This window comes from Rhinatrema bivittatum, chromosome 1 (genome assembly GCF_901001135.1).
Source record: "Rhinatrema bivittatum chromosome 1, aRhiBiv1.1, whole genome shotgun sequence".
Classification (NCBI taxonomy): domain Eukaryota; kingdom Metazoa; phylum Chordata; class Amphibia; order Gymnophiona; family Rhinatrematidae; genus Rhinatrema; species Rhinatrema bivittatum.
In genome coordinates this window covers 161,443,246-161,470,811 of record NC_042615.1, presented here as the reverse complement: position 1 = coordinate 161,470,811, position 27,566 = coordinate 161,443,246, and the positions used below count along the sequence as shown (strand labels likewise).

Below are 27,566 nucleotides of genomic sequence, written 5' to 3'. Positions count from 1 at the left end.
CAGTCTTGATCATAGCAGCAATTTCTTTGTGTTTCCCCCTGTGGCTGCTAATGGCAGAGTTCGCAGAAGATCTCCAGACATTGAGGACCTGCAGTTCTGGTAGCTCCTGATTGGCTCAGGAGGCCTTGGTATACAGATCTTATACGACTGTAGATGGGAGTCCCCTTCTTTTACTTCAGAATTCAACTCTGTGGAAGCATGAGGATCCAGTTGGATTCTTTTTTACAGCCTGGTCCTTGAGCGGTCTCGTTTGAGTAGGAAAAGGTATTCTAGAGATGGTGGAGACTTTGTTGCATTCTCAAAAAGGTTCTACATCCTTGGCATATATCATAGTTTGGTCAATATTTGAAGGGTGATGTGAGGCTATGCAGACTGTTGCTAAGGGGGCTTCTTTCCTAACATTTTGAATAAGTATTTAGCGCTAAACTCTTTGAAGGTACAAGTGGCAGCAATTGCATGGTCAGGTTTATGCTTGAACCCTAATAGCAGGAAGTTCATTTTGGCACAGATATATATTGTTAATATTGCTTCTGCTAGTGAAAATATGAACTTTGCCTACTACAATTTGAAATCAGGCATTATCATTTGTTTCACTCTTATATTCTGTTATTTTTATTATCTGATATTTTATGTAATTCTGTTTTATGTATGCTATTGGGTACATTGATTAGGGCCTAGGCATAGGTGATTAATAAATTTTAATAAAATACAAATACAATTTAGTACAGGGTAGACCTTTATCCACTCGTCCAAATGTTTTGCGTTTATTGAAGGGTGTGAAACACACAAGACCACCATTAAGGGAATCAATCCTATGGTAGTGTTATTCTAGTTGTGCTGGGGGTGGATCTAAGATGGCCACACGGTAGCATTGCTCGGTGTCTGCTCCATGGTTGATTTGAAAATTGTCTCCTGTGAAAGAGATTGCCTTGATGGGGAAGGAAGTACAAACCGAGGGGGGAACCATATCCTGCGTTCCCCCTGACGATGCCTCTTACCGGACCCATGGATGCTCATGTCCTGCGCGGAGAACGAGAAGTGAGAGGCCAGCCGCTGGAGAGAGGAGGAGGGGAAGAGGAGCTCCCCTCTCTCCTTGGCTCTCTATCTCCTCTTAGCCCCGCAGAGGGAACTCCACCAAGAAATCCTGCTGTAGAGAGGAGCACTTACAGGGCAGCAGGAACGCTGCCGGACCAAAGTGCCGCGGCAGGGAGCCTGGCAGGAACCACGGGAAGTGCAATGCTAGCAGAGAGCCCAGTTCCATTGGGGCAGCCTGGTGAAGGAAGAAGCATTACACTGGGAGAGACGGGCACTCGTTTGGAAGTTTCCCCTCAGGCTGTTTCATTGACTGTGGTAAGACCCACTGTCTTTTCGTTAGAGACTATATGGGAATCAATTGTTGAGATGAAGACTTCCTTAATGCAGTTACTACAGCCTATGAGTTCAAATTTGAAAGAATTGGAAGATAACGTTGAAATATTGACTCAAACCAATAGTAATTTGGAACAGCAAATTATATCAAACAGAGATCCTCTTCGGTGTACCCCATACCTCGGGCCAATACCGTGCCAGCACTAGTGAGGAGCCACCTCAGTGTACCATGCACTGCAGGCCATTGCCATGTTATCACTACAGAACCCTCTCTGGTGTACCCTGGGCCTTGGACCAATACCATGCCAGCTCTTGTGAGGAATCGCCTCGGTGAACCCTGCACTGCAGGTCATTGCCACGTCATCGCTACAGGTCCCTCGCTGGTGTACCCATACCCGGGCCACTACAACATCATCTCTGAATGAGGAATCCCTTGGTGTACCCTGCACTGCAGGCCACTACCCGCATCATCACTTTGGAGAGACTTCTTCGGTGTACCCCGCTCTGCGGATCATTACCGGATATTCACGTCTAAGGCATTCCCTCTGGGTGTACCCCTTCTCAAACCTTATCTCCTCCTGTAACCCCCCCGCTCCGCGAGCTGTGCCTTTTCTACTTTTATAATAAAGACTCTATTCCACAGCTGTGTCTAATGTCCACTGAGACACCATGACTCCCGATGGTGAGGCTCACAGGGCTCTTCCCTGTGGGCGGTACCATCTCTCACTTCGGCCCAGGGCCCACACAACTACAAGTCATAACAGAAATTTTCTTGGTCTTTTTGGTGGAGACAGTGAAGATTTCTACCATGCCATCATTTGTCCCAAAGGTGATATCGGCTTACCACCTTAGTCAAGTGGTGTGTATTTCTTCTGTAGGGATTTGTGTGGGGTGGTATATCCTCTGCTCCATCTGTTGCACTATTTGAAGGTCATGAATAATCTCAGGAGATGTAATCATCTTTTTGTCCTGTTTGTGGGGCCAAAGAAGGGATTGGAGGCTTATAAAGCTTCAATAGCGTGTTGAATCAAGCAAGTCATAACTGCAGCTTACGTGAAGAGTGCCCTGCCACTTCCAAAAGGGGTGAGAGCTCATTCCATGAGAGCACAGGCAGCTTCATGGGCTGAACTTCGATTGGTTTTGCTGTTAGAAATTTGTAAAGCAGCAACCTAGACTTCGTTACATTCTTTTGCAAAGCATTATCATCTTGACATTTGGGCTAGAGAGGATGCATCCTTTGGTTCTGAGATCCTGAGAATGGGTTTGGTAGTTTCCCACCCATTCGAGGAATAGCTTGGGTACAGCATATATGTCTAAATTGCTCTGGATGGAAGATAAGGAAAGAGAAATTTATACTTACCTGATGATTTCTTTTCCTTGAGTCCAGCCAGGCCAGTCCAGGACCCTCTCTTTTCTGCCAAATATATAAGGTTCTATACTTTTTCAGTAAGGAAAATAATTTTGTCATCGAGCCTTTAATAGATAACGGTATTAAGATGTTACCCTGTATGGTTTATCCTAATTTGTTCATATTGGGCTGGATTTTAAATGCCCTGCGCGCGCCGGCGCGCCTATTTTGCATAGGCCGCCGGCGCGTGCACAGCCCCGGGACGCGCGTAAGTCCCGGGCTTCGTAAAAGGGGCGGGGAGGGGGGGCGGTTCGGGGCGGGACCGGGGGTGTGGCGCCGGCCCGGGGGCGTGGTCGAGGCCTCTGGACCAGCCCCCGGGTTGGGTGATGGCGCGCGCAGATTTACGCCTCCTTTCAGCAGGCGTAAATCTGCCAACAAAAGGTAGGGGGAGGGGTTTAGATAGGGCCGGGGGGGGGTGGGTTAGGTAGGGGAAGGGAGGGGAAGGTGCGGGGGGGTAGAAAGAAAGTTCCCTCTGAGGCCGCTCCGAAATCGGAGCGGCCTCGGAGGGAACAGGCAGCGCGCACCGGGCTCGGCGCGCGCAGTTTGCACAAATGTGCACCCCCTTGCGCGCGCCAACCCCGGATTTTATAAGATACGCATGGCTACGTGCGTATCTTATAAAATCCAGCTCGCGCAAAATTATAAAATCTACCCCACTGTGTTCTGTTCTTGTTCTTCTTTAGAAGTTTTATGGTGTTGGTGGGGGGAAAGAAAAAATACTTAGGTCGGACAGGAAGAAGGTTTTATCCTCAAGTAGCACAGGAACTGATTAACACTTACATATACATACTTCAATACCACCAAACAGTGGCTGGACCATGGGCCAGGCTTAGCCCCTTTACAAGACACCTGCTGTCAATTTTCTTCAGCGCCGAGCCAAGACATGTAGAGTTGTTAGTGTAAAATTTTTAGCTTGTTACAGTATACTGGCAGGCTGATGTCAACATGGGAGCCTATGCAAAGTGACATCAGCAAATCTGTTAATTTCTGTCTCCATTTGCTGGTTGGGGGCATAACCATTGTGTGTGGACTGGTCTGGCTAGGAAAGGAAATGATCAAGTAAATATAAATTTCTCCTTCTAGGCCAAAGAGTGAACATTTACCTTCCTGCCAGACTATAAAAGAAACAGAAAATTTCTTTCCCCCGAAGACAATTGCACCCAAAAATTGGCGCACTGTTTAATTGTTCCAAAAGGCCATTGCAGGATGCTCTAACAATGGACACATTTTCAACTCTATGGAACAAGGAATTGACATACATGTTTCCTCCCATAACTCTAATTTCCAAGATTATATGCAAGCTAAGGAGGGATGCTGGAATCATGATCCTAGTAGCTACCTATTGGCCCCAACACATCGGGTTCCCATGGCCACACAAGTTGGCACTAGCTCTACCAGTAAACTTCCAATATATCCAAACCTCCTGACTCAGTTTGAGGGATCTGTTCTTCACCCCAGCCTTCAGGCTCTTGCACTCACAGCCTGGATATTGAAAGGAGCAATTGCAACCCCAATAGCAGATAGGCAACAGCCAAGAGATAGGGTGCAGCTGAGTGTAACATAGTAGTCTGCTCAAATCGGCTCCTATTTATTGACAACCAGCATTTATGTTCCTCCAGTTACCACAAAGATTTTCCAGTGGTGGGGGTGACTTCAGTTTTTACACCCTCAGTTGTATCTTATCACCACAAACAAATGGGTTCTCAAAATGATTCACAAGGGTTATCACTTAAATTTTCAAGCTTTCCCCCTGTCAACGTGATGGTGATGTAATGCCTAGGCCAACCCACAGGACAGGGAAGTCCGAGCTGAGCCTCTGGTGATGACGTAGCACTGCCCCCAAGAGTGGGGAAATGTTGGCAGTCTTGATGTAGTATGTAGGCGCGACCCCGAGGAGTGGGGAAGCATGCAAGTCCCAGAGAAGCTGGAGGGCGCTACCCCGAGGAGCGGGGAAGCCCTGGCAGTCACTGTAAGGTGTAAGTACGGTCCCAAGGAGCAGGAGGTGCGGACAGTCTTATTCAGGTTGCGGGCACAACTCTGAAGAGCGGGGAAGCCCCCTGTAGATGGATAGCTGAGATGTCCCAGAGGTAGTCCCGAGGAATGGGAGGCCTTGCAGGTTAGAACCCAGGAGACGCAGAGCCAGCCCGAGGAGCGGGGTAGGCAAGGAGAGCAAGTCCCCAATGCGTGCACTGGCCCCTGAGGAGCGGGTACCAGACAGGGTCCAAGTCCAAACGAGTCTCAGGAACATGTAGGCAGTAGTAGAAGACGTACGGAACTTGTTGTCAAGTCGCTAGCTGAGGGCGAAGGTGGAGTTTAAATATGCTGGTCTGATGATGTCATCAACCGGTGACGCCCCCGAGGTTCCCACCGATGAGGCTTCAAAGGAGGGCCCAGTGGCACGCACGTGTGCCTAGGAAGGCCCGAAGTCAAGGAAGGTGGTGGCGGCATCCAGACCGCCATGAGGAGTCCCAGGGAACGTGGCAGTGAAAGCTGGCCCAAGCTGCGAGCAGCCCCGGGGAGGGCAGGAGAGCAGTGCAGGAAGTAAGTATACGCGGTCGCAGCCATCTGCGACCGACGGCCATAACAAACATTACATTTTAACACAAGAAATAAATATCCTGTTGTTGGCCTATGCAATAGAAACAATCCTAACAATGGAGAAGGGGGAAAGTTTCTATTCAAGTTATTACCAAATTCTGAAAAAGTCAGAGGGTCTTAATCCCATCCTAGATTTGAGAGACTTCATCAGATACCTCAAGAGAGAAAAATTCAAGATGAATTCCTAGGCACCATTCTTCCACATCTAGACAAGGTCACAGATGGCTGAACTCTTTGGACCTCACAGATGCTTACATGCATTTTTTATTTATCCCAACCACAGGCAATATCTATGATTTTGTGTAGCAGGAGAACATTACCAATATTGAGATTACCCATTGGTTCTGGTGGCAGTACTGAGAGTCTTCCCCAAATACCTATCAGTTGTAACTGCACATCTCAGGTGAAACAATATAGTATTTCCATATTTACATACTTGGTTAATATCGAGCAGAGCATCTGAAGAGGTTAGCAGGACAGCTTCTTACCCGATTCATACTCTGCTCTACCTCAGGTTCATACTGAACTATGAGAAATCTCATCTGTCGCCAACTCATCATCTGGAATTTATTGGAACAAACTTGACATACAGAAAGGAAAGCTGTTTCTACCTCTCCAGATTTGGCAATCTCACCTGCAGGGCACACTTCTTGACAAACCGTACATATATGTCAGCCAGATTTTGCATGACAATGCTGGGCCATATGGCAGCCACAATTCATGTAACTCCATTCACATAAGGGAAGCACAGTGGCACTTCAAATGATGTTGGAATTGATATCTCCAATCACTTTTCCATAATATGCCTCTGTCCAAGCTCTACAATGCCTTGAGTTGATGGGTTCAACCATTCAGTCTACTCTCTGGCCGGCATTTTCATCCACCCCTAAGCCAACAAGTATTAACAGATGCTACCAATCAAGGATGGGGAGCCCTTTTCAATATAATTTGTTCTTAGGGAATTTGTCTTAGGGAATTCTTAGCAATCTCTTCATATAAACCTTCTAGAGAGAGATTTTTGATGGTGTGGGTTAAAAATGATTTTAATAATAATAAACTTAGCTGAGGGCCATTTACAAGGCCCTTTTAGTATTTGAGATGTGGTTGAGGGGGAACTATATACCAAATCCAGACAGACAATGGTAATACCAATGTACTGTATAAACAAGTAAGATGGAAACAGGTTCCTCAAAGCTGTGTCAGGAAGTTTACAAGATCTGGGATTGGGCAATTCCCAGACAAATATTTCTGAATGTCATTCATCTTCCAGGCAAGAGCAACTTTTTAGCAGATTCGCAAATGGTCTTTCCACTCCAGTACTGTTAGGTTCCTGTTTCAGCTTTAGGGGATGCGAAAGATTGACCTCTTTGCAGCTCCATTCAATCAAATGCTACTTCTTTTCTATTCCAAAAGACCATCCCCACCCATGCTGGCTTCAGATGCCTTCTCAATTTCATGGGCCAATATTGCTGATTCCCAAGACAATCAAATTAACAGGCCGATACAGTTCAGTACAATGTGCTCCAGCATGTTGACGGCCCTATTAGTTATTCCCGCGCGATTCAGAAAGTAAAATGTGCAACAAGCCGCACATTTTACTTTCAGAAATTAGCGTCTACCCAAAGGTAGGCGTTAATTTCTCTCAGTACCGAGAAAGTGTACAGAAAAGCAGTAAAAACTGCTTTTCTGTACATCCTCCGACTTAATATCATGCCGATATTAAGTCGGAGGTCCCAAATGTAAAAAATAATTAAAAATTTAAAATCAGCTTGCGGCTTGCGGGTTGAAAACCGGACTCTCAATTTTGCCGGCGTCCGGTTTCCGAACCCGTGACTGTCAGCGGGTTTGAGAACCGACGCTGGCAAAATTAGCGTCAGCTGTCAAACTCGCTGACAGCTGCCGCTTCTGTCAAAAAGGAGGCGCTAGGGACGCCCTTTTACCGCGGGCCCTAATTAGCATATTTTTTTTACTGTATCGCGCGCACAGGACACTGGCCTGTGCTCACGCGTTTCTTTCTGTATCGGCCTGTAAGAAAGGAGAGGAAAATCATGATTATAATAGCCCCCTTTTGGCCACTTTCAAGAATAGTTTCTGTGGCTCCAGAGGCTAGCTCTCACTCAACCAATCTATCTGCAAATATTTCCATCTCTCCTAATGTAATATAACTGAACCTTTCTGTATCCAAGCCTTCAACATTATGTTCAAAGCTAAATAGTCCAAGGTATGCCTTCCTCTTCAGAGATCAAAACAGTAATTTTTGACAGCAAGAACACCTAGATTATCATATGATTTTAAATAGAAAAGATTCTCCACTTGGTATACTTCACAGAAAGAGAATCCATGTGAATGCTGGTTAATGTTTCCCCCATTTGAACCATTAGATTCAGTCTATTTAAAGTTTTTGATGAGTAAGTGAACTACAAGCTTTAGTATTGTATTAATTGTTCACACAAATTTTCAACATAGTACTAAGAACTCATCCAAAATTTCTTCCTAAAATAGTTTTTCAATTTCATTTTTTTCCTCCAAAACATCATTCCAACAAAGTGGAGCAAACACTATATGCCCTGGACTGCAGAAGGATGCTGGTGTTCTATTTAGAAATATCTAATTATTTCTGGAACTTAGATTGTAAACCCTCTGGGGATAGGGAAATACTAAAATACCTGAATGTAATCCGCTTTGAAGTGCTGAAAAAGTGTGAAAAGCGGAATATAAAAAAATATCCACATTTTACAGAGTATCTTCCTAGTTAAGTTTCCTACAATTTGAATAGCTAGGGCCAACTAATTAAGAAACAAACTATCTTCCTGGCTCCTTCATTGTGTCTCTCCTTTAGATACCTCAAAAGCTCACATATATTGCATAAATTGAAGACATCTGTAAAGCAGTCACATGATCCTCAAGTCACACTTTTTTTTTTACCAAGCATTACTGTTTAGAGAAAGATAACACATTTTGCCAAGCAGTTCTAAGAAATTTAATTAGTTGAGAGTTTCAGCTTTCCTTCCACCCTTTACAGGTGAGTGGATTTCTGAACAATAAACTACAACCTTCAGATAGGGAATCCACACTTGTGTGGCTGGATTAGTTAGTCCTGCTTGTCCATGAAGAAAACAAATTTGCTCACCTTTAACAGGTGTTCTTTATGAACAGTTGGACAAATTAGCCACACAATCCCTCCTTCCTCCCTGGAGAGTTGAAGCTTAGCTTGCTAAATGACTATCAGGACTTGTGGTGGTGGCTAGATGGGAATAAGCACACATACTTAGAAGTACTTCTGGGTCTTTCTGAGCTCTGAGCACATTCCACATAAACACTGCCAGTAATGTTACCCATTCATGTGACTGGCTTCCCTTTGACAACTGATGTAAAATCAGGTAAAAGTACCAGTAAACTTTGCATCTGCAGTTTTGAAAATTGTCCCCTCAAAATACAATTTAGGATCGGAACAGATGAATGAGGGCTTCAAAAACAAACCAAAAAATAAGGTAATGTGCTTATCTTTTAAATAAAGATCTTATAAAAGTACTAAGTCAGATGTGTGTGTTAACCAGGGCCCCTAGCTTCCCAAGATTGTGAGAGAGAAACTGCATAGTTAGCTTTTTGCCTTATATTTTACAATCTGCCACAGAATCAACATTCTTGAAAGCTTTAACACCTATTAGTTCAATACTTTGAGCAAAGCTGCAGGGTGTTTGTCTGCCTTCAGTCTCAGCTTTCTTTCTGCTCCAGCCTCTTCCCTTGCAAACAGCCTGCAGGGAACCTTCTTTGGGGCCGATGCAATACAGTATGCTCAGCCGAGCGCACTGTATAACCCGCAGTCGGACGCAGGTTAAATAGGCGCTATTCCACCCCCTAATGCAATAAGGGGATTATCGCCTATTTAATGCGCATCCGACGTGGAGTGAATGGGATAGCGCTCATCTCATGCAAATGCATGTGAATGAGGCTATTACTCATTCATTCCAAATGCAAAAAAATAAATTTATTTTTATTTTATTTATTTAGATTTATATTCCACTTTTTGCACTTTTTTCAGCGCTTCAAAGTGGATTACATTCAGGTACTGTAAGTATTACATTCAGGTACTGTAGGAGACCCTAGCACCTCCTTGCTAACATGACCCCCTAATTGTAATATAGCATGGCGCCCTCCTTGCACATATTAAGAAAGCGGGCGCTGGCTTTTCAGCACCCGCTTTCCGCACTTTTTTTTGCATCGGCCCCTTTGGTTGTTCCCCCAACCCTACTTCCTGCTATCCTGAAGTAAATAAGAGGGTAGAGGGAGAAGTTGAAGTGGATAGAGAAAACAGTCAATGTTTGATCCCTCAAAGATCACTTGAATCTTAAAACTAAAAATGATTTTTTATATAATTCCTGGATTCTCACCACCATTTACAAGCCCTGTATATGTTTGGGAAGTCTACTGATATCTCACAGCTGTTAGAAAGGGCATTAATTTCAGTTCATAAAAACCTTGATAACTGACAATTCTGACAAGATTCAACTTGTGCTAATTCAAATCTTTGTTGTGTCTTTTATGAGGTGTCCAATATGTGCCCATATACTTTCTGTGTAATTAACAGCATAACAGACTGCTGATACTCAGGATGTTTTCTACTCATATACTCGGAAAGACAAGGACTTTCTCGGGAAAATATAAAAAGGATAGTTGTATTATTTTAATTCAAAACAAAAGTGACATTTCACATTTTAAAGTTTGTAACTTGTCTTAACTTGATAAATTGTTAATTTTTTTACTTGATGCATTTTTTTAGTATATAGTTTAAATATGGTTGAAAAACAAATAATATGAATGATTTTCAGTTTGAAAAATAGACTTTTTCCATAGTCAGAGGTGTGAAACTTTATGCAAAATTATGCAAATTTGCCACAGAATTGCCACAGAATTTGCTAACTCTTGCCACAGAATCTTGAAAAATCTGCTGCAGGAAACTGGGGACTCTGGTGTTAACTATGGGATGCATTTTCAGCCGCTGGGGGGGCTCGGCTAGTTAGCTGGATAAACATATTCGGCTAACAAGCAGGGTATATTCAGTGGCGAAGTTGCACTTCTGAATATACACAACTGTCTTAAAGTTAACTGGTTATGTCTAACCAGCTAATTTTAGGTCAGCCCTACAGTACAAACAGAGAGAGCGCATAAATTAAGCGGCTAACTCCACTCTTCCTCAGAACACCCCTTGCTCATCCAAGGAATGCTCCCTTCTTGTCCAGCTAAGTTCTAGCCGGGTATCAAATTACCCGGCTAGAATTTAGTCGAATAGGTGGGTAAGCCATTTAGATATATAACTATTACATTATCTTTCTGAATGGATTTTGAATATGGATCTCTATATATTTAACAACCCTAAATCAGAACATCCCTTATTTCTGCTGTGCATAAATGTGCAGTATTTTCTCCTGCTCCAAGTTTGGTTTTGTGATCAAAATCTTCCTTCAGAACTGAAAAATGCAACATGCTTGTTTATATATTAGCTTACTGTAAACTAGGTTGTTAAAGGGTGAGTGACAAATTACAGCAGATAAGCCTTAGTAATCCAAACCTGAGCTTTGATATTTTTTTTCTTGTTTTGGGGGCCAGGTCATTAGGTTCTGAGAAACAGTAAAAAGCTTTAAAAGCAACTGTGATGCATTTATTTGAGCTAAATTCAGTTTCTTCTGCTAAACAGGTTGGACAGGCGAAAGATGATGTATTAACCAATCAATTAATAGACTATCTTATGGGTGCAAGTGATGGTATGCCCAAGGTACTGTACTCCTGTTATTGTACTATTTATTAGATTCTGTCGCCTTAAGTTTTTTGTTTAAATTTGGTTCATTTTTCAGAGCTAGTTTAGTTTTGTAAAAAAAAATGTTATCTATGCATGTCTGGACATTTGCTGTTTCTCTAGGTTAGTGTGAGAAATCTATTATTCCTTAGTGTCTCTACCAGACCAGTAGGTTACTTCCCCTTTCTAGTAGATGGAGACAGAGAAAAACTCACAAAGTAGTCTGTATGTCATATAAGGATTAGAACAGCAGGCAGTTTCTGAGGTGAAAGTCTTGTACTCCTTCCCTTGGTTGAGGATAGCCAGTAGACCACAGGATTTCCAGTTATTGGAACAGGGATTTTCCTGGATATGATCACTGGAATTACCCCTCTTCTGTGGTCTCTCCTCTCCTTAGCAAGGCTCCCCTCTATTGTTTCCTCTCTTCTCCTGAGCCCTGTGGCTGTGACTGGAAGGGAATACCACTATCCTATTTGGAAAATAGAGCAAGTTGGACTGCTGCAGATCCCTACTCAGAACCTACAGCCTAGCAGAAAACCTCACCTCAGTTATACTTGCAGATTAAATCTTAGCAAAAACTTAATAAGTGACCACAATTTAAAAACAGAAATATGCAGACAAAAAATGAATTCTTTGCTCTGCCATCCACTCCAATCTCACCCCTCCCCTCCTGTTTGCAGGAAACAAGAGGAGTTTTATTAGAGAGCAGAGTGGCTATTCTTTGCTCTGCATTGTCTGCTGTAGGCTCACCCCAACAGCTCCTGTCTCTAAATGACATGAAGGGAGGGGCTGATTAGGGAGCAAAGTGTCTTTTCTTTGCTGAGATTTGTGCTCTGCCTGTTCCAGGCATACAGTTCCTCTCTTGTTCCCTACAGGCTGCTTAGGAGGGGGGAAGTGCTGGTACAGGAAGCAGAGGGCTATTCTCTGCTGCCTGAGATCGTGCACTGGCCAATATAGTCATCAGGGCAGAGCCCTCTATACTCATGCAGTGGGCCTTTTTCTATGCGGGGCCTGAGCAGATGCCCCTTTTGCCTCTAAGTAAAAGTGGTCCTGTATCTGCCAACTAAATCTTCAGCTTAGAGACAGATGCTGACTGCTGATTGACTCTCTGGAGTATCTACTTTGGGAGGATTTCAAACTTTGAAACCCCCCCCAACAAAAATCATTGCGGTAAGGGTCTGGAATGCTTTATAGGCATAAAACAAAAGAAGTCATAACTTCTCACATGCAGTTGATACAAAAATCTATCAGTGAGGGGAAGCTGGAGAAAGAGGAGAGGAGGGCCGTCCAGCACAGCTAGAGAAACAAAAAACTGCAGATTCTGCCTACCCAGCTGGAGCTGATTGGGAGGTGAGCTGTTGACGTTTCTCAGGAGCGACACACTGGCAGTTTAAATCTCAAGGCAGAGTGGTGCACCTGCCGCCGCCAGCACGATGCCTAAGCCGCATGCGCCAAAAGGACGCATGGCTTTGTTTTGGGTCTCAAATACTGGCTTTTATCTATCTCCCTTGAGGGATGGGGAGAAAGAGGAAAGCTAAGATTTTTGCTTCCTCACCAGTAGCATATAAGGGCCCTATGGACGATCATGTACTACGGCTGGTGGAAACGCCAAATCAGGATGGAGTGGGGACATCATTTGCTGCCTCCTTTCGTCCCGGCTATGGGCCGTCGTCCCCACCACAACCTTTGATGACATCATTAAATCAAGGTAAACAGACATTAGAAAATTTACCAGCAAATGGGGCTGTTGGGAAAGACAGCCCTGACCCAAGGACTGGTCTGGTAACAACTAATCTAATATCGCTTATGGCGAGTGAAATTGAAAGTGGGGTTATGGATAGGCAAGGAGTAATGCCTACCAACCCACCAGACAATGTAACCCTTATAGATTTACGGAAAATGTTATCAAAAGTAGACCAAAATGTTTCACAAATGAATACATCATTAACATCTAAGTCAGGGGTCGGGAACCTATGGCTCGCGAGCCAGATGTGGCTCTTTTGATGGCTGCATCTGGCTCACAGACAAATCTTTAATAAAAAAGTAAAAATCTAACAAACCCCCGCACCTTCCTGACGCCCCCCAAGACCTGCCAAAAGTCCCTGGTGGTCCAGCGGGGGTCCGGGAGTGATCTCCTGGACTTGGGCTGTCGGCTGCCAGTAGTCAAAATGGCGCCGACGGCCCTTTGCCCTCACTATGTCACTGGGGTCGACCAATGGTGGCGGTTACCCCTGTGACATAGTAAGGGCAAAGGGCCATCGGCCGCCAGTAATCAAAATGGCGTCAAAAATTTCAAGGTATTATCCATAAGTACTATGTGGTCCTTTTCCTGGGTGGTGACTTCTAAAATGGAACCCAGCATCGAGTATTTGTAGTAGGATTATTTTTCCCTACAACCATTACTTTGCACTTGTCCACATTAAATTTCATCTGCCATTTAGAAGCCCAGGATCCTAGTTTCACAATCTCCTTTTGCAATACCTCACAATATGCTGCTTTTTTATCGTCTTGAAACAATTTTGTGACAGCTGTAAATGTGGTCATCTCCCTTGTCCCTTTCTACAGATCATTTATGAATATGCTAAATAGCACAGGTCTCAATACAGACCCCTTTTTATAATTAAATGCTGCTGCACTAGTTTTCCTTAGTATTCAGACTCCAGTGATTATTTCAAATTTTATTACATTATGATCACTGTTGCCAAGTGGATTCACTATTTTAATCTCTTGCACCAGATCCTGTGTTCCCCTGAGAACTAGATCCCCGGTACCTGTGCCAACGTATGCACACAAAGTTGCACTTGCTTCAGAGCAGGTGTAACTTCATACATGCAGATTTATTTGCATACTATTGTATACAGATAACTCCTTTTCCCACCCTAACTCTATTCCCTGGAATGCCTCATGCGAGTGCACATAAAAGTACACACGTAATCGAGTTAAACATGCATTTTTACATGAATTAATCTCTGGTGGATATTCAAAAGCTAATTTATTTGTACCAGTGCTTATGCAAGTAAATCCTTTTGAAAATTATTCCCTTAAAGACTTAAATATATATAGGCTAGAGGAGAAGAGGGGGATATGATAGTGATATTTAAATACCACAAATGTTATAGGCAAGCATTTTTTTTCCAGCAAAAAGAAAGTTCAAGAATAAAGGATCCTGGTATGGGTCTTTGAAGGGGATACATTTAGGAATAATATAATAATATAATATTTTATAACAGAAAGGGTGATAGATGCATGGAACAGACTCCCAGTGGAAATGGTGGCAGCAAAACCAGTATCAGAATTCCAGAAAGCATGGGTTAAGCACAGAAGAGCCTCATTTGTGGGGTAGGGACAGTAAAGCTGGAGATCAAATAGGATCTGTGGTATTGCAATGGGAAGGGGAAATGGGCAGACTAAAGGTTTTTATCTGCTGTGCTAGTCTGTTTTTATGTTTCTATATAACACTCAATGTTTTGTATATGCACATCAAAAAATATAGAGGTCAATATTCAGTGACAAGGCGGTTATAAAATTCAGGAAAATTTATGCACATAACTTGTCCTGGATATTCAATAGGACTTAGATGCACACGTTTCCTGCTGAATATACTCAGATAAAGTTGCGCATATAACTTTATCCGGATAAACTTAGGGCTGCTATTTTTCCAATAAGATATACACATTTAACTTTACCCATACAATACTAAATATTCTCGTACACTGGGTAAAGTTAAGCCCTGCACCCGAAATGCTTCTATTGTTGCCCCTTTTTATCTGGATAAATTTTGTGCGCCTCAAAAGTTGTTTGTACAAAATTTATGCATGCGGCGGGAGAGAGTTGGTGGACTATTTGGAAATCAGGTTTGTGCTAATAACTTCAAAGTTACATGCACAAAGCTTTTGAGTATTGACCTCATGCTGTTTTGTTTGTTTCTTAAAGGATGCCAAGTACCTATTTCGTTTGTACATGGCACTGAAGCAATACAGAGAAGCTGCCAAAAGTGCCATTATAATTGCCAGGGAGGAGCAGTCTGCAGGTAGGTGACTCAGCTGTTCTCTGGTTTCCATGCAAGTGGCATTCTGAATCTTGTCTCATTAGAAAGTTGCTGTCAGGACTTCTGTAGTGAACACATTGGAATAAATGCATGGTGCCCATTATGATGAGTTCTGTAAAACAGTTTTACATTTTCAATGATTTTATTCAGTCATGTTCTTTTGAAGGGAGGGTAATTTCATGACTATGCGTGTTGGGATAAAGTCTGTGCGTATCTGTTAAACACAGATTTTATCCCAAATTTTTAAAACAAACTTATCTGTACGAGTTTGCTTTGAAAATTCCCACATAAGTGGCCTGACTCCCATACAAACTCACCTGCATAAAGTTACACTTGATCTATCAAGTGCATAACTTGTGCAGCTTAACTTACTTTTGTATTTTCCAAAATAAGGCATGTATTTGCAAAAGTCCCAACTTCGTCCCCTGGAATACCTATTCCCAGTTTTCATGATAGTATATGCGAAATTGAGTTATGTGCATATATTTATTCAAACTGAATCTCAACTATTTTATAACAGCTATTTGCAGAAATGGCTTTGAAAATCAGGCCAAAATATAGAATATTGGAAAATATTCTGACATCTCTGTTTTAATTAACTATGTCACTTTAAAAAAAAATTGAATTTACTATAGTACTTCTAACAGAAATATTTAAATGTATTTATGGAAATATTACCCCTATTACAAAGGTAAATATTGAAACATATAGGGGCAGATTTTCAAAGGCTACGCATATAACCCAAGAAAATCTGCCCCTGTGTGCGCCAAGCCTATTTTGCATAGACTCGGCAGCGTGTGCACAAGCCCCGGGACGCATGTATGTCCCGGGACTTTCAGAAATGGACAGTTCGGGGCGTGGCGGCAGTTCGGGGGCGGGGGGCAGCGGTTCAGGGTGGTCCGAGGGCGGGGTGACGGTCCGGGGGAGTTCCCAAGTCCTCAGGCACAGCGGCCTGTGCTGGGGCATGGCGCACGGGCAGCCGGCCAGCGCGTGCAAGTTACGCCTGCCTTGGGCAGGCGTAACTTTTTAAACAAAGGTACAGGGGGGGGGATTTAGTTAGGGCTGGGGGGTGAGTTAGATAGGGAAAGGTAGGGAGGTCTGAAAAAAAAGTTCCCTCCAAGGCTGCTCCGATTTCGGAGCGGCCTTGGAGGGAACGGGGAAAGCCATCGGGGCTCCCCTCGGGCTTGGTGCGCGCAAGGTGCACATGTGTGCATCCCCTACCACGCGCCGACCCTGGATTTTATAACATGCACCTACTCCACAAAATTATCCGCAAAGTGTTAAGAATTCGCCCCCTCTGCTTCAAACTCTTTGCGCTGGGTATTTGCTCGGCCTTGTTGTACACAGCTAAAGTCAAGAGTTCACCATTTCAGCAGATATTGCTGGTTTCTATCCATGCCATATGCAAAACAAATATTTGTAGACGAGCTGAGGTATAATGTAAACTGATGTGGGCAGTTTCGGGAGATGAATTGAATAGTGTTTACCATCCACCTGACAGGCCTTATATGCGCTACAAGTGCATTTTGACGGTGTTAATCTTGCAGGACACAGAACTGCAAGTATAATTCACTTTGATTTTTGCCTCTCAAAAAGAGGAAGCATATTGTAATCACAGTATGAACAATGAGGCTGAAAAAGTGGCTATAGTTGAGGACGTTTTCCTCATTTGACTGTTATCTGGCGTTATTCTTGATTTTACTACCTCTAGCTGACAACCTGTTTATTTGTCTTTTTTCCTAATATATGATCTCTAAATAGTATTGAAGGATGGATATATTGAAGGGGAAAACAGGAAATTTATAGGAAAGGATTAAGGATGGGGCGAAGGATGGATAACGCAGGTTGGAGTTTTGAGGAGACCTTGGTAGGTGGGAGTGGGGAGGAGTGAAGAAAGGGCCTTGGCACAGAATGAGGTTTCAGAAGGGAAGTATGTGTAAGATAGTATTTTGGTTGGGGGAGGGAGAGGTGGGAAGGGAGGAGGGGAAATAAAGGGTACAGGTGCATGGGAGGGAGACTGGGGTTAGTATTCATAAGAGACAGGGCAGAGCGATGGGGGATGCAGCCTATTGGTGGGATCCCATGCTGGGAGAGCTCGCATATAAGAAGGAGAATGTTTTTTTTTTGTGTGCATCTCTTGATTCAGTAGGATAGACTATGACTTTGATGTGAAGATAATGTTCTGGTATGTTTGTGGCATTGTTTCAGCGATCAAATGTACTAAGATTCTCACGACTGTGAAGAAAAAACAGGCTGATGTATTGTAAACAAGACTCTTACCTGAATGATGTCGAACATCAAAAGCTGAGGAAATGGTGGGTGGGGGATGTTCGATATGCATCAGCATACACTAGATCCGCAGGAGTGGCTATTTTAATTCATAAGAGCCTTCCACTGACAGTGCAGAGAGAAGAAATCAAGGACCATCAAGATTGTTATGGGATTTTGGTCGTTGTACTGTAACGTAAACTTTTGATTGTGTGTAATATCTATGCTCCCAACAATTATGAGCATGGTTTCTTTGAAAGCCTACATAAACTCCTGCCTTCCTATATAGATGATGAGTTGGTGGTGGGCAGTGATTTTAATCTGGTTCAAGATCCCACTTTGTATAAATCTCACCAGTCCTCAGGTGATAAGATCAGAAGGGTTAAGGGAATTTGCTTTTTGAAGGAGGGATTGAGTGTGGTAGATTCGTGGAACCTTCTTCACCTCCTAGAGAGGGATTTTACCCTTTGATTCAGAGCTCACTCTTCCTACTCTAGGATCGACTATATTTTAATCTCTCAACACCTTTTTCCCGAGTTACTGACACGGGCATAGGCAACCTCACAGTGACCGATCATACCCCATAATGGATATAATAGTTCGGGGGGATGGAGAAAAGCATTACCACACTTGGAAGTTTCCATACTTCTTGGCCAGAGACCCACAGTTTCAGGATTACCTTAAAACAAGATATAAGATTTAGAGAGTCATAATAGATGCCAAAAGGAAGATCCTATATTGTTTTGGTACACTGCTAAGGCGGTACTTAGAGGTGATGTGATATCTCTTTTGTGGCAAAAAAAGAGATATCACATGTTTCAGTGTTTACTGAAGAGGATATTGGGGAGATACCCATTCCGGAGAAGGTTTTCATGGGTAATGATTCAAATGGACTGAACCAAATCACGGTGAACCTAGAAGATATGGTAGGCCTGATTGACAAACTGAAGAGTAGTAAATCACCTGGACCTGATGGTTCCTTCAGAACCCCAGGGTTCTGAAGGAACTAAAAAATTAAATTTCAGATCTATTAGTAAAAATTTGTACCCTATCTTTAAAATCATCCATCTTACCTGAAGACTGGAGGGTGGCTAATGTAACCCCAATATTTAAAAGGGCTCTGGGGTGATCCAGGAACTACAGACCAGTTAGCTTGACTTCAGTGCCAGGAAAAATAGTGGAAAGTATTCTAAATATCAAAATCACAGAACATATAGAAAGGCATGGTTTAATGGAACAAAGTCAATATGGCTTTACCCAAGGCACATCTTGCTTCACAAATCTTCACTTTTTTGAAGGGGTTAATAAACATGTAGATAAAGGTGAACCGGTAGATGTAGTGTATTTGGATTTTCAGAAGGCATTTGACAAAGTTCCTCATAAGAGGCCTCTAGGAAAAGTAAAAAGAAATGGGATAGATGGCAATGTCCTTTCATGGATTACAAACTGGTTAAAAGACAGAAAACAGAGAGTAGGATTAAATGGACAATTTTCTCAATGGAGGGGAGTGGGCAGTGGAGTGCCTCAGGGATCTGTACTGGGACCCGTGCTTTTCAATATATTTATAAATGATCTGGAAAGGAATACGATGAGTGAGGTAATCAAATTTGCAGATGATACAAAATTATTCAGAGTAGTTAAAACACAAGCGGAGTGTGATAAATTGCAGGAAGACCTTCTGAGACTGGAAAATTGGGCATCCAAATGACAGATTAAATTTAATGTGGATAAGTGCAAGGTGATAAATATAGAGAAAAATAATCCATGGTATAGTTACACAATCTAAGGTTCCATATTAGAAGCTACCACCCAGGAAAGAGATCTAGGCATCATAATGGATCCATACATTGAAATTGTCGGTTCAGTGTGCTGTGGCAGTCAAAAAAGCAAACAGAATGTTGGGAATTATTAGAAAGGGAATGGTGAATAAAACGGAAAATGTCATAATGCCTCTGTATCATTCCATGGTGAGACTGCACCTTGAATACTGTGTAAAATTCTGGTCACCGAATCTCAAAAAAGATATAGTTGCGATGGAGAAGGTACAGAGAAGGACGACCAAAATGATAAAGGGGATGGAACAGCTCCCCTATGAGGAAAGACTAAAGAGGTAGGACTGTTCAGCTTGGAGAAGAGACGGCTGAGGGGGGATATGATAGAGGTGTTTAAAATCATGAGAAGTTTAGAACGGGTAAAAGTGAATCGGTTATTTACTCTTTCGGATAATAGGACTAGGGGGGCACTCCATGAAATAGCATCTAGCATGTTTAAAACTAATCAGAGAAAGTTCTTTTTCACTCAATGCACAATTAAACTCTGGAATTTGTTGCCAGAGGATGTGGTTAGTGCAGTTAGTATAGCTAGGTTTAAAAAAGGTTTGGATAAGTTCTTGGAGGAGAAGTCCATTACCTGCTATTAATTAAGTTGACTTAGAAAATAGCCGCTGCTATTACTAGCATCAGTAGCATGGGATAGACTTAGTTTTTGGGTATTTGCAGGTTCTTATGGCCTGGATTGGCCACTGTTGGAAACAGGATGCTGGGCTTGATGGACCCTTGGTCTAATCCTGTATGGTATTTTCTTATATTCTTATATTCTTATGAAGGAAAGAAATTGATAAACAGCTCATACAAGTGGAAAGCCAGCTCAGTAAGATTAAGGAAAAGTTGGCTGCTTCTAATTCAAAAAAGAATAGAGAGTTGTATTTGGCTGTGTTTTTTGTGTTAAATTCATTAGTACATCAAAGAGCCAAGAAAATCTATTACTTAGAAATTTATACTCTATCAATTTAGCAAAAAACTGGCAAAAGTTTGGCAAATTTGATTAGAGCAAGCTTGGGTCCCAGATATATTACCGCCCTTAAAACAAGGACAAGAGTCCTGGCGAATTTTAATAAAGAGAAAGAGCTCTGGAGTTGTTTTACAAAGATTTGTTCACTTCAGAGGGGAGTGATATGGAGAACTGTAAGTGTTTTCTAGAGAAGATGAATTTCCCTAAATTTACTGAAAATCACCTTTCTTGACTAAATAAGCCAGTTAGCTTGATGGAGATCCACGGAGGCATCCGTAAATCTAAGTCTTTAAAGGCACCTGGCCCAGAAGCTTACAGTGCAGAATTTTATAAGATTCTGCTAGATCACTTGGCTGCACCTTTGAGTGTAGACGATCAAGCTCTGTTGGAGCGTGATGAATATCCAAAGGATACAAATTTGGCACAAATTATTGTTATACCCAAGGCAGGAAAGGACCCAACCTCAACAGCATCCTACTGCCCCATTTCTTTTTTTTTATTATTTGCATTTCAAATTTACATACAAGCATAACTTGTAAACAAAGTATGAGATACTTTTACAATAAATTCTTAATAATCCAGGAAACTAAAATAATCAACAATGCCAAAAATAAAGGGAGGGAGATCAATGATGAATATTGGAGCGACTAACAAAGAACAATCTTTCTTAAGGAAACAGGTTCCAGGATCCGCTACAATAATTTCTCTATTCCCCCATACATCCCTCAGAACAATTTTAGGAATGTGAATCCACAAATGCACGTATTGAGATATTTCAAGAAACACATAATTTGAATTTTAATATTTAATTAAACATTTAAAAGGATATTTCAAAATAAACCTGGTTCCAAGTGCTAACACTTCAGCTCTCATTGACAAGAATTTCTTATGCCTCTCTTGTGCAGTTTTTGTTATATCTGGATATATCCAGAATTTCTGGCCATGAAACAGACGAGCTTGATTTCGAAGAAAAATTCTCAATATGAATTTCTTTCTGATGGAAACGCAGAAGTTACAAGCAGAGTCCCTCTAGTCTGAATATCCATTTCACAAGAAAGTTCCAAAATATTTAAAGTATTATCTTGTACTTGATCAACCAGTGCCTCTTTCAAAGATGATGGCAAATAGAAAATGTTTGTAATTGTCGGGATTGCTTCTTTGGGTAATTTATGGATCTTTATAAGATAATTGTTGAAAATGTCATGAAGGGTTTATCAATTTCAAATTAGGAAAATTCAGGATCCTTAAATTTAAACCTCTCAATATATTTTCTAAATTTTCCAATTTCTTAAGGTGACCAGTATCCAACTGTATTAACTTCGCTTGTACTGCTTCTACAGATGACATTCTAGTGTCCAACTCTTTTATTTTAATATCTGCCACTATTATTTGAGATTCCACTTTCTCAGTATTAGTTATATTTTCTTTCATGGCTTGTGTTAAAGAACATATTGCCTTTTCCAAAGATGTTAATGGATTCCATATCGATTCTAGGGTAATTACTGAAGGTCAAGTCAATGCAGGCTGAATAATCAAATGTACCTTTGGTTCACCTTCTCCTCCTTCTCAGGGGTTCCCCATGACCACTTCTCTGCTAACAGGCAGCGACTTTTCCAAAATGCCCTTGGAATCTCCCTTGTGGAGATTCTCTGAAGTTTGTGCCAAAATGGTGTCACTTCTTGAGACAAACAGAGTTCCTTGATTTAACTCTGTTTTCATAGATGAAGATGACAATTCCTCCGAAATATCAACAAAAGCAGTGGAAGGAAGAGGGGAGCTCGCTGGAGTTCCAGGGCTTAACAATGTTTCCTCGGCCATAAGGACTGGTGTTCACTCCCCGCCAGCCACATCCGCAGCCCTTCCCTCCAGTGTTTGTAGAGGAGTCACAAAAATCATCTCTATCCATGGTTGAGAGGATTTGGATGAAGGTAATGGAGAGGAAGCCAAAACTTCTCTCAGTTTCACTTTACTCTTGGTGTGCGGCATCCTCGATATCGGGAAAAGATAAGTTGAATTCTAATAGGTATCAGAGAGACTGTTTCTGCGTCTACCCTAGAGCGTGGCCATCTTGGTTTCCCTACTGCCCCATTTCTTAACTACATTTTTACCAAAAGCTCTTGGGTAAAATATTGGCAGATAGGTTGTTCTTACATTGCTAAGATCATTGGGCCAGGTCAGATTGAAGTGTTTTGGTATTTTGGGGGGAACGATATGCTTTGACAAATGTACGTCTCCTGCTAACTGCTATGACCTTGGGGGAAAGCCATCATATTCCTTTTCCGGCTGTCAGCTTCGATGTCAAAAAGGCGTTTGACAGCGTTGAATGTCAATATTTATTCAGTCTTTTGAATCATATTGGTTTAATTTGACCATTCCAGCAAACAGTGATGCTGTGATATAACAACCCTAAAGCGACCATAGTTGTAAATGGTGTCCAGTCAGATGTTTGTCCTATAGGGAGAGGTACCAGTCAGGGCTGCTCACTCTCTCTGTCTTTATTTCTGTTACTTTGGAACCATTTCTGCTTTCAGTACAGTTGATGGAGGAGATAGTGGAAATGTAGATGGGCACTCTGGAATTGCTGATGATATCCTAGTGTTTTTGACTCAGCCAGTGGCATCGCCTGTGGTCCTTATGCAATTATTGGGAAGTTTGGAGAATTTTCTGGCCTAAAACTGAAACATAGACAAATCTGAGGCTTTAGTCTCTTCGGCTTCCATGCATGAGCACTGGCCTGATGGGTTATCATTAAAATGGGAAGATGGCGAGACCTGTTGGATATTTGGGTTTGCTAGAATCTCCTGATTTGGAAGCCCTATACAACCTCAATATCTTCCAACTTTTAGATCATGCCAACGAAAGTGCCAGACCTGGCATAATTTCCATTGCCATTGGGGGAAAGGATTAACCTCTTTAAAATGGTGATTTTCCCTAAAATGGCTCTTGGTTTCTTCAAAATCATCCAGTTCATTTAATACAAAAAGACTTGAGGGCCCTGGACACTTTATTCCATTGATATGTTTAAAGAAGGTTTGGGACTGAGGGGAGTCTGGGAATTCCTGACATGGGAATCTTACAACCTGGCAAGTTTGTTACGCATTTATGGGATTATAGAAACATAGAAATGACGGCAGAAGAAGACCAAACAGCCCATCCAGTCTGCCCAGCAAGCTTCACACATTTCTTTTCTCATACTTATCTGTTTCTCTTAGCTCTTTGGTTCTATTTCCCTTCCACCCCCACCATTAATGTAGAGAGCAGTGATGGAGCTGCATCCAAGTGAAATATCAAGCTTGATTAGTTAGGGGTAGTAGGGGTAGTAACCGCCGCAATAAGCAAGCTACACCCATGCTTATTTGTTTTACCCAGACTTTGTTATTCAGCCCTTATTGGTCGTTTTTCTTCTTCCCTGCCGTTGAAGCAGAGAGCTATGCTGGATATGCGTGAAGTATCAGTTTTTCTTCTCCCCTGCCGTTGAGGCAGAGAGCTATGCTGGATATGCGTGAAGTATCAGTTTTTTCTTCTCCCCTGCCGTTGAGGCAGAGAGCTATGCTGGATATGCGTGAAGTATCAGTTTTTCTTCTCCCCTGCCGTTGAAGCAGAGAGCTATGCTGGATATGTGTGAAGTATCAGTTTTTCTTCTCCCCTGCCGTTGAAGCAGAGAGCAATGCTGGATATGCGTGAAGTATTAGTTTTTCTTCTCTCCTGCTGTTGAAGCAGAGAGCTATGCTGGATATGTGTGAAGTATCAGTTTTTCTTCTCCCCTGCCGTTGAAGCAGAGAGCTATGCTGGATATGCGTGAAGTATTAGTTTTTCTTCTCCCCTGCCGTTGAAGCAGAGAGCTATGCTGGATATGCATTGAAAGTGAAGTATCAGGCTTATTTGGTTTGGGGTAGTAACCGCCATAACAAGCCAGCTATTCCCCGCTTTGTGAGTGCAAATCCTTTTTTCCACATTTCCTCTTGCTGTTGAAGCTTAGAGCGATGTTGGAGTCACAGTAACCATGTGTATGTTTATTGAATAAGGGTATTATCTCCAGGCAGTAGCCGTCATTCTGGTGAGCCACCCACTCTTCATTGACGGCCTCTTGACTTTATGGATCCACAGTGTTTATCCCACGCCCCTTTGAAGTCCTTCACAGTTCTGGTCTTCACTACTTCCTCCGGAAGGGCATTCCAGGCATCTACCACCCTCTCCGTGAAGAAATACTTCCTGACATTGGTTCTGAATCTTCCTCCCTGGAGCTTCAAATCTTGACCCCTGGTTCTGCTGATTTTTTTCCTACGGAAAAGGTTTGTCGTTGTCTTTGGATCATTAAAACCTTTCAAGTATCTGAAAGTCTGTATCATATCACCTCTGCTCCTCCTTTCCTCCAGGGTGTACATATTTAGATTCTTCAATCTCTCCTCATATGTCATTTGATGAAGACCTTCCACCTTTTTGGTCGCCCTTCTCTGGACCGCCTCCATCTTGTCTCTGTCTCGTTGGAGATACGGTCTCCAGAACTGAACACAATACTCCAGGTGAGGTCTCACCAAGGACCTGTACAAGGGGATAATCACTTCCCTTTTCTTACTCGATATTCCTCTCTCTATGCAGCCCAGCATTCTTCTGGCTTTAGCTATTGCCTTGTCGCATTGTTTCGCCGACTTCAGATCATTAGACACCATCACCCCAAGGTCTCTCTCCTGCTCCGTGCACATCAGCCTTTCTCCCCCCATCGAATACAGTTCATTCGGATTTCCACTCCCCATATGCATGACTCTTCACTTCTTGGCATTGAATCTCAGCTGCCATATCTTCGACCACTCTTCCAGCTTCCTTAAATCCCGTCTCATTCTCTCCACTCCTTCCGGCGTGTCCACTCTGTTGCAGATCTTAGTGTCATCCGCAAAAAGACATACCTTACCTTCTATCCCTTCCGCAATGTCGCTCACAAAGATATTGAAAAGGACCGGTCCCAACACCGATCCCTGCGGTACACCGCTTAAAACCGCTCTCTCTTCAGAGAGAGTTCCATTTACCATCACACATTGTCTTCTGTCCGTCAACCAGTTTGCAATCCAGGCCACCACCTCGGCACTCACTCCTAAGCTTCTCATTTTATTCACCAGTCTCCTGTGCGGGACAGTGTCAAAAGCTTGCTGAAATCCAAGTAGATGACATCGAGTGCTCTTCCTTGATCCAATTCCTTGGTTACCCAGTCAAAAAAGTCAATCAGATTTGTCTGACAGGATCTTCCAATGGTGAATCCATGCTGCCTCTGGTCCAGCAATTCTCCCGACTGTAGATAGTTCACTATTCTCTCTTTCAACAGTGACTCCATTACTTTTCCCACCACCGAAGTGAGGCTAACCGGTCTGTAGTTACCAGCCTCTTCTCTGTTCCCACTCTTGTGAAGCGGGACCACCACCGCTCTCCTCCAATCACTCGACACCACTCCCGTTTCTAGGGATCTATTGAACAGGTCACACAGTGGACCCGCCAGCACATCTCTGAGCTCCCTCAGTATTCTGGGATGAACTTCATCAGGCCCCATGGCTTTGTCCACTTTCAGTTTCACCAGCTCTTCCCATACATTTTCTACTGTAAATGGAGTTACATCTACTCCATTCCCCTCCAGTTTCTTGTTAACTAGTGACTGTCCTTCTCCAGGGTCCTCTTTAGTGAACACAGAACTGAAGTATTCATTTAATATTTCTGCCATTTCTTCGTCTCTCTCCACACATTGATCCTTTCCACCTTTCAATTTCAATATACCACTTTGAACTTTTCTCTTTTCACTGATGTATCTGAAAAATGTTTTGTTACCACTCTTTACCTCCTTGGCAATCCTCTCTTCCGCTTGACTTTTTGCCATCTTGATTAATTTCTTTGTCTCCCTCAGTTCTACCAGATATTCTTCTTTGTGCTCCTCCTTTTGGGATCTTTTATATTTCTTGAACGCTGTTCTTTTAGCCTTTATTTTGTCAGCCACCTCCTTTGAGAACTAGATAGGTTTCATTTTTCTTTTGCTTTTCTTTACTTTTCTAACATATAGATTAATTGCCTTGGTAATTGCTCCTTTTAGATTGGTCCACTGTTGATCCACATCTCTCTCTTTCTCCCAGCCTTTTAGTTCTTCCTCCAGGTACTTCCCCATTTCATCAAAGTCTGTGTTTTTGAACAGCAAAACTTGGGTTTTTGTGCTTCTTTTCCGTGTCCTTTTTGTGATATTAAACCATACCGTTTGATGATCACTGGTGCTGAGGTTTGGTTGAATGACAGATCTTTCTATGTTAATTTGCCTGGGAAACAGATGCTGATGACTCCTCTTGATCTGAAGTATGTTCTCTTACATTAAATTGCCAAGAGGCTGGTTGAAGAGTATTGTGATATCACCACTTAAATGAGCTTGGGTCAAATTGATAAAGATATGTAAGAGATCATCTTCTTGTTCACAATTCCTTCCAATCCAGAGGAACTTAGATTTTTCTCCGGGAAATAATACGACAGATTTCCAGAGATAGAAAACGAAAGATATAATTCAAGTGCAACATATTGTTAGAGTTCTGGTAGAGTTTGCTCCTGTGAAAGGAGGAGTTAGCAATCTGTTATGGTTCTGATGTCTGATAGGCGGAGACATCAGATGGTTGCTAGCAATCTGTAGGATCTGCTGCTGGATACTCCCGTTGGGGAAGGAGTTAGCAATCTGATAGAATCTGCTATGCTGATGGAAGAAACAAGCAGATAAGAGTAGCAATCTGTTATGCTCAGCTCCTGAAGTGCAATGAGTGAGCACTCTGTAGTAAATAGGTGAATCCTTGGGCCAATGGCAGATGACAGCGCCCCCAGGAGGATATCCTGAGAGGGACCACAGGCTAGGCTTGGGTATGGAGACAGACACAGATAGTTCTTTTATTAGACAGGTTAGTAGAACCACCAGATGTGGCAGTAGTGAGCTGATATGCCCGGCAGGGCTGAAGTCCTTCAGATACTGGAACTGCGATCCCAGGGTTGCTGAGCTGTAGAGAGACTATAGATAGTGAGCAGACAGGGTATGCTGTATACATAGCCAGTAGCAGATGACAATCTCACATAGATTCTTAAGAAGGCTCAGTAGCTGGAAAGAGTTAGGCCCTCGAGGAGCGAGTACCTGGTTCCAGGGAAAGCTCTGAGCGAGCGGTGGCAACTCACGATTGTCTGTATCTGTGATCGCTTCCAGGCAATAGAGAATCTTAAGAGTGTTTAGGAACATGGGCCCTCGAGGAGCGAGTACCGGTTCCTGTCTGCAATCTGAAATAAAAGAGAGC

General features: G+C 42.6%; 1 protein-coding gene across 3 annotated transcripts in view; it reads left to right on the top strand.

The window, feature by feature from the left end:
* The window catches only part of WDR19 (WD repeat domain 19), a 410,737-nt gene that overhangs the window by 308,803 nt on the left and 74,368 nt on the right, over positions 1-27,566 (top strand). For all 3 annotated transcript variants that reach the window (XM_029589326.1, XM_029589343.1, XM_029589335.1), the window contains exons 29-30: positions 11,070-11,147; positions 15,102-15,198. In XM_029589326.1, the coding sequence (XP_029445186.1) occupies positions 11,070-11,147; positions 15,102-15,198 (175 nt within the window). The remainder of the gene's footprint in view (positions 1-11,069; positions 11,148-15,101; positions 15,199-27,566) is intronic.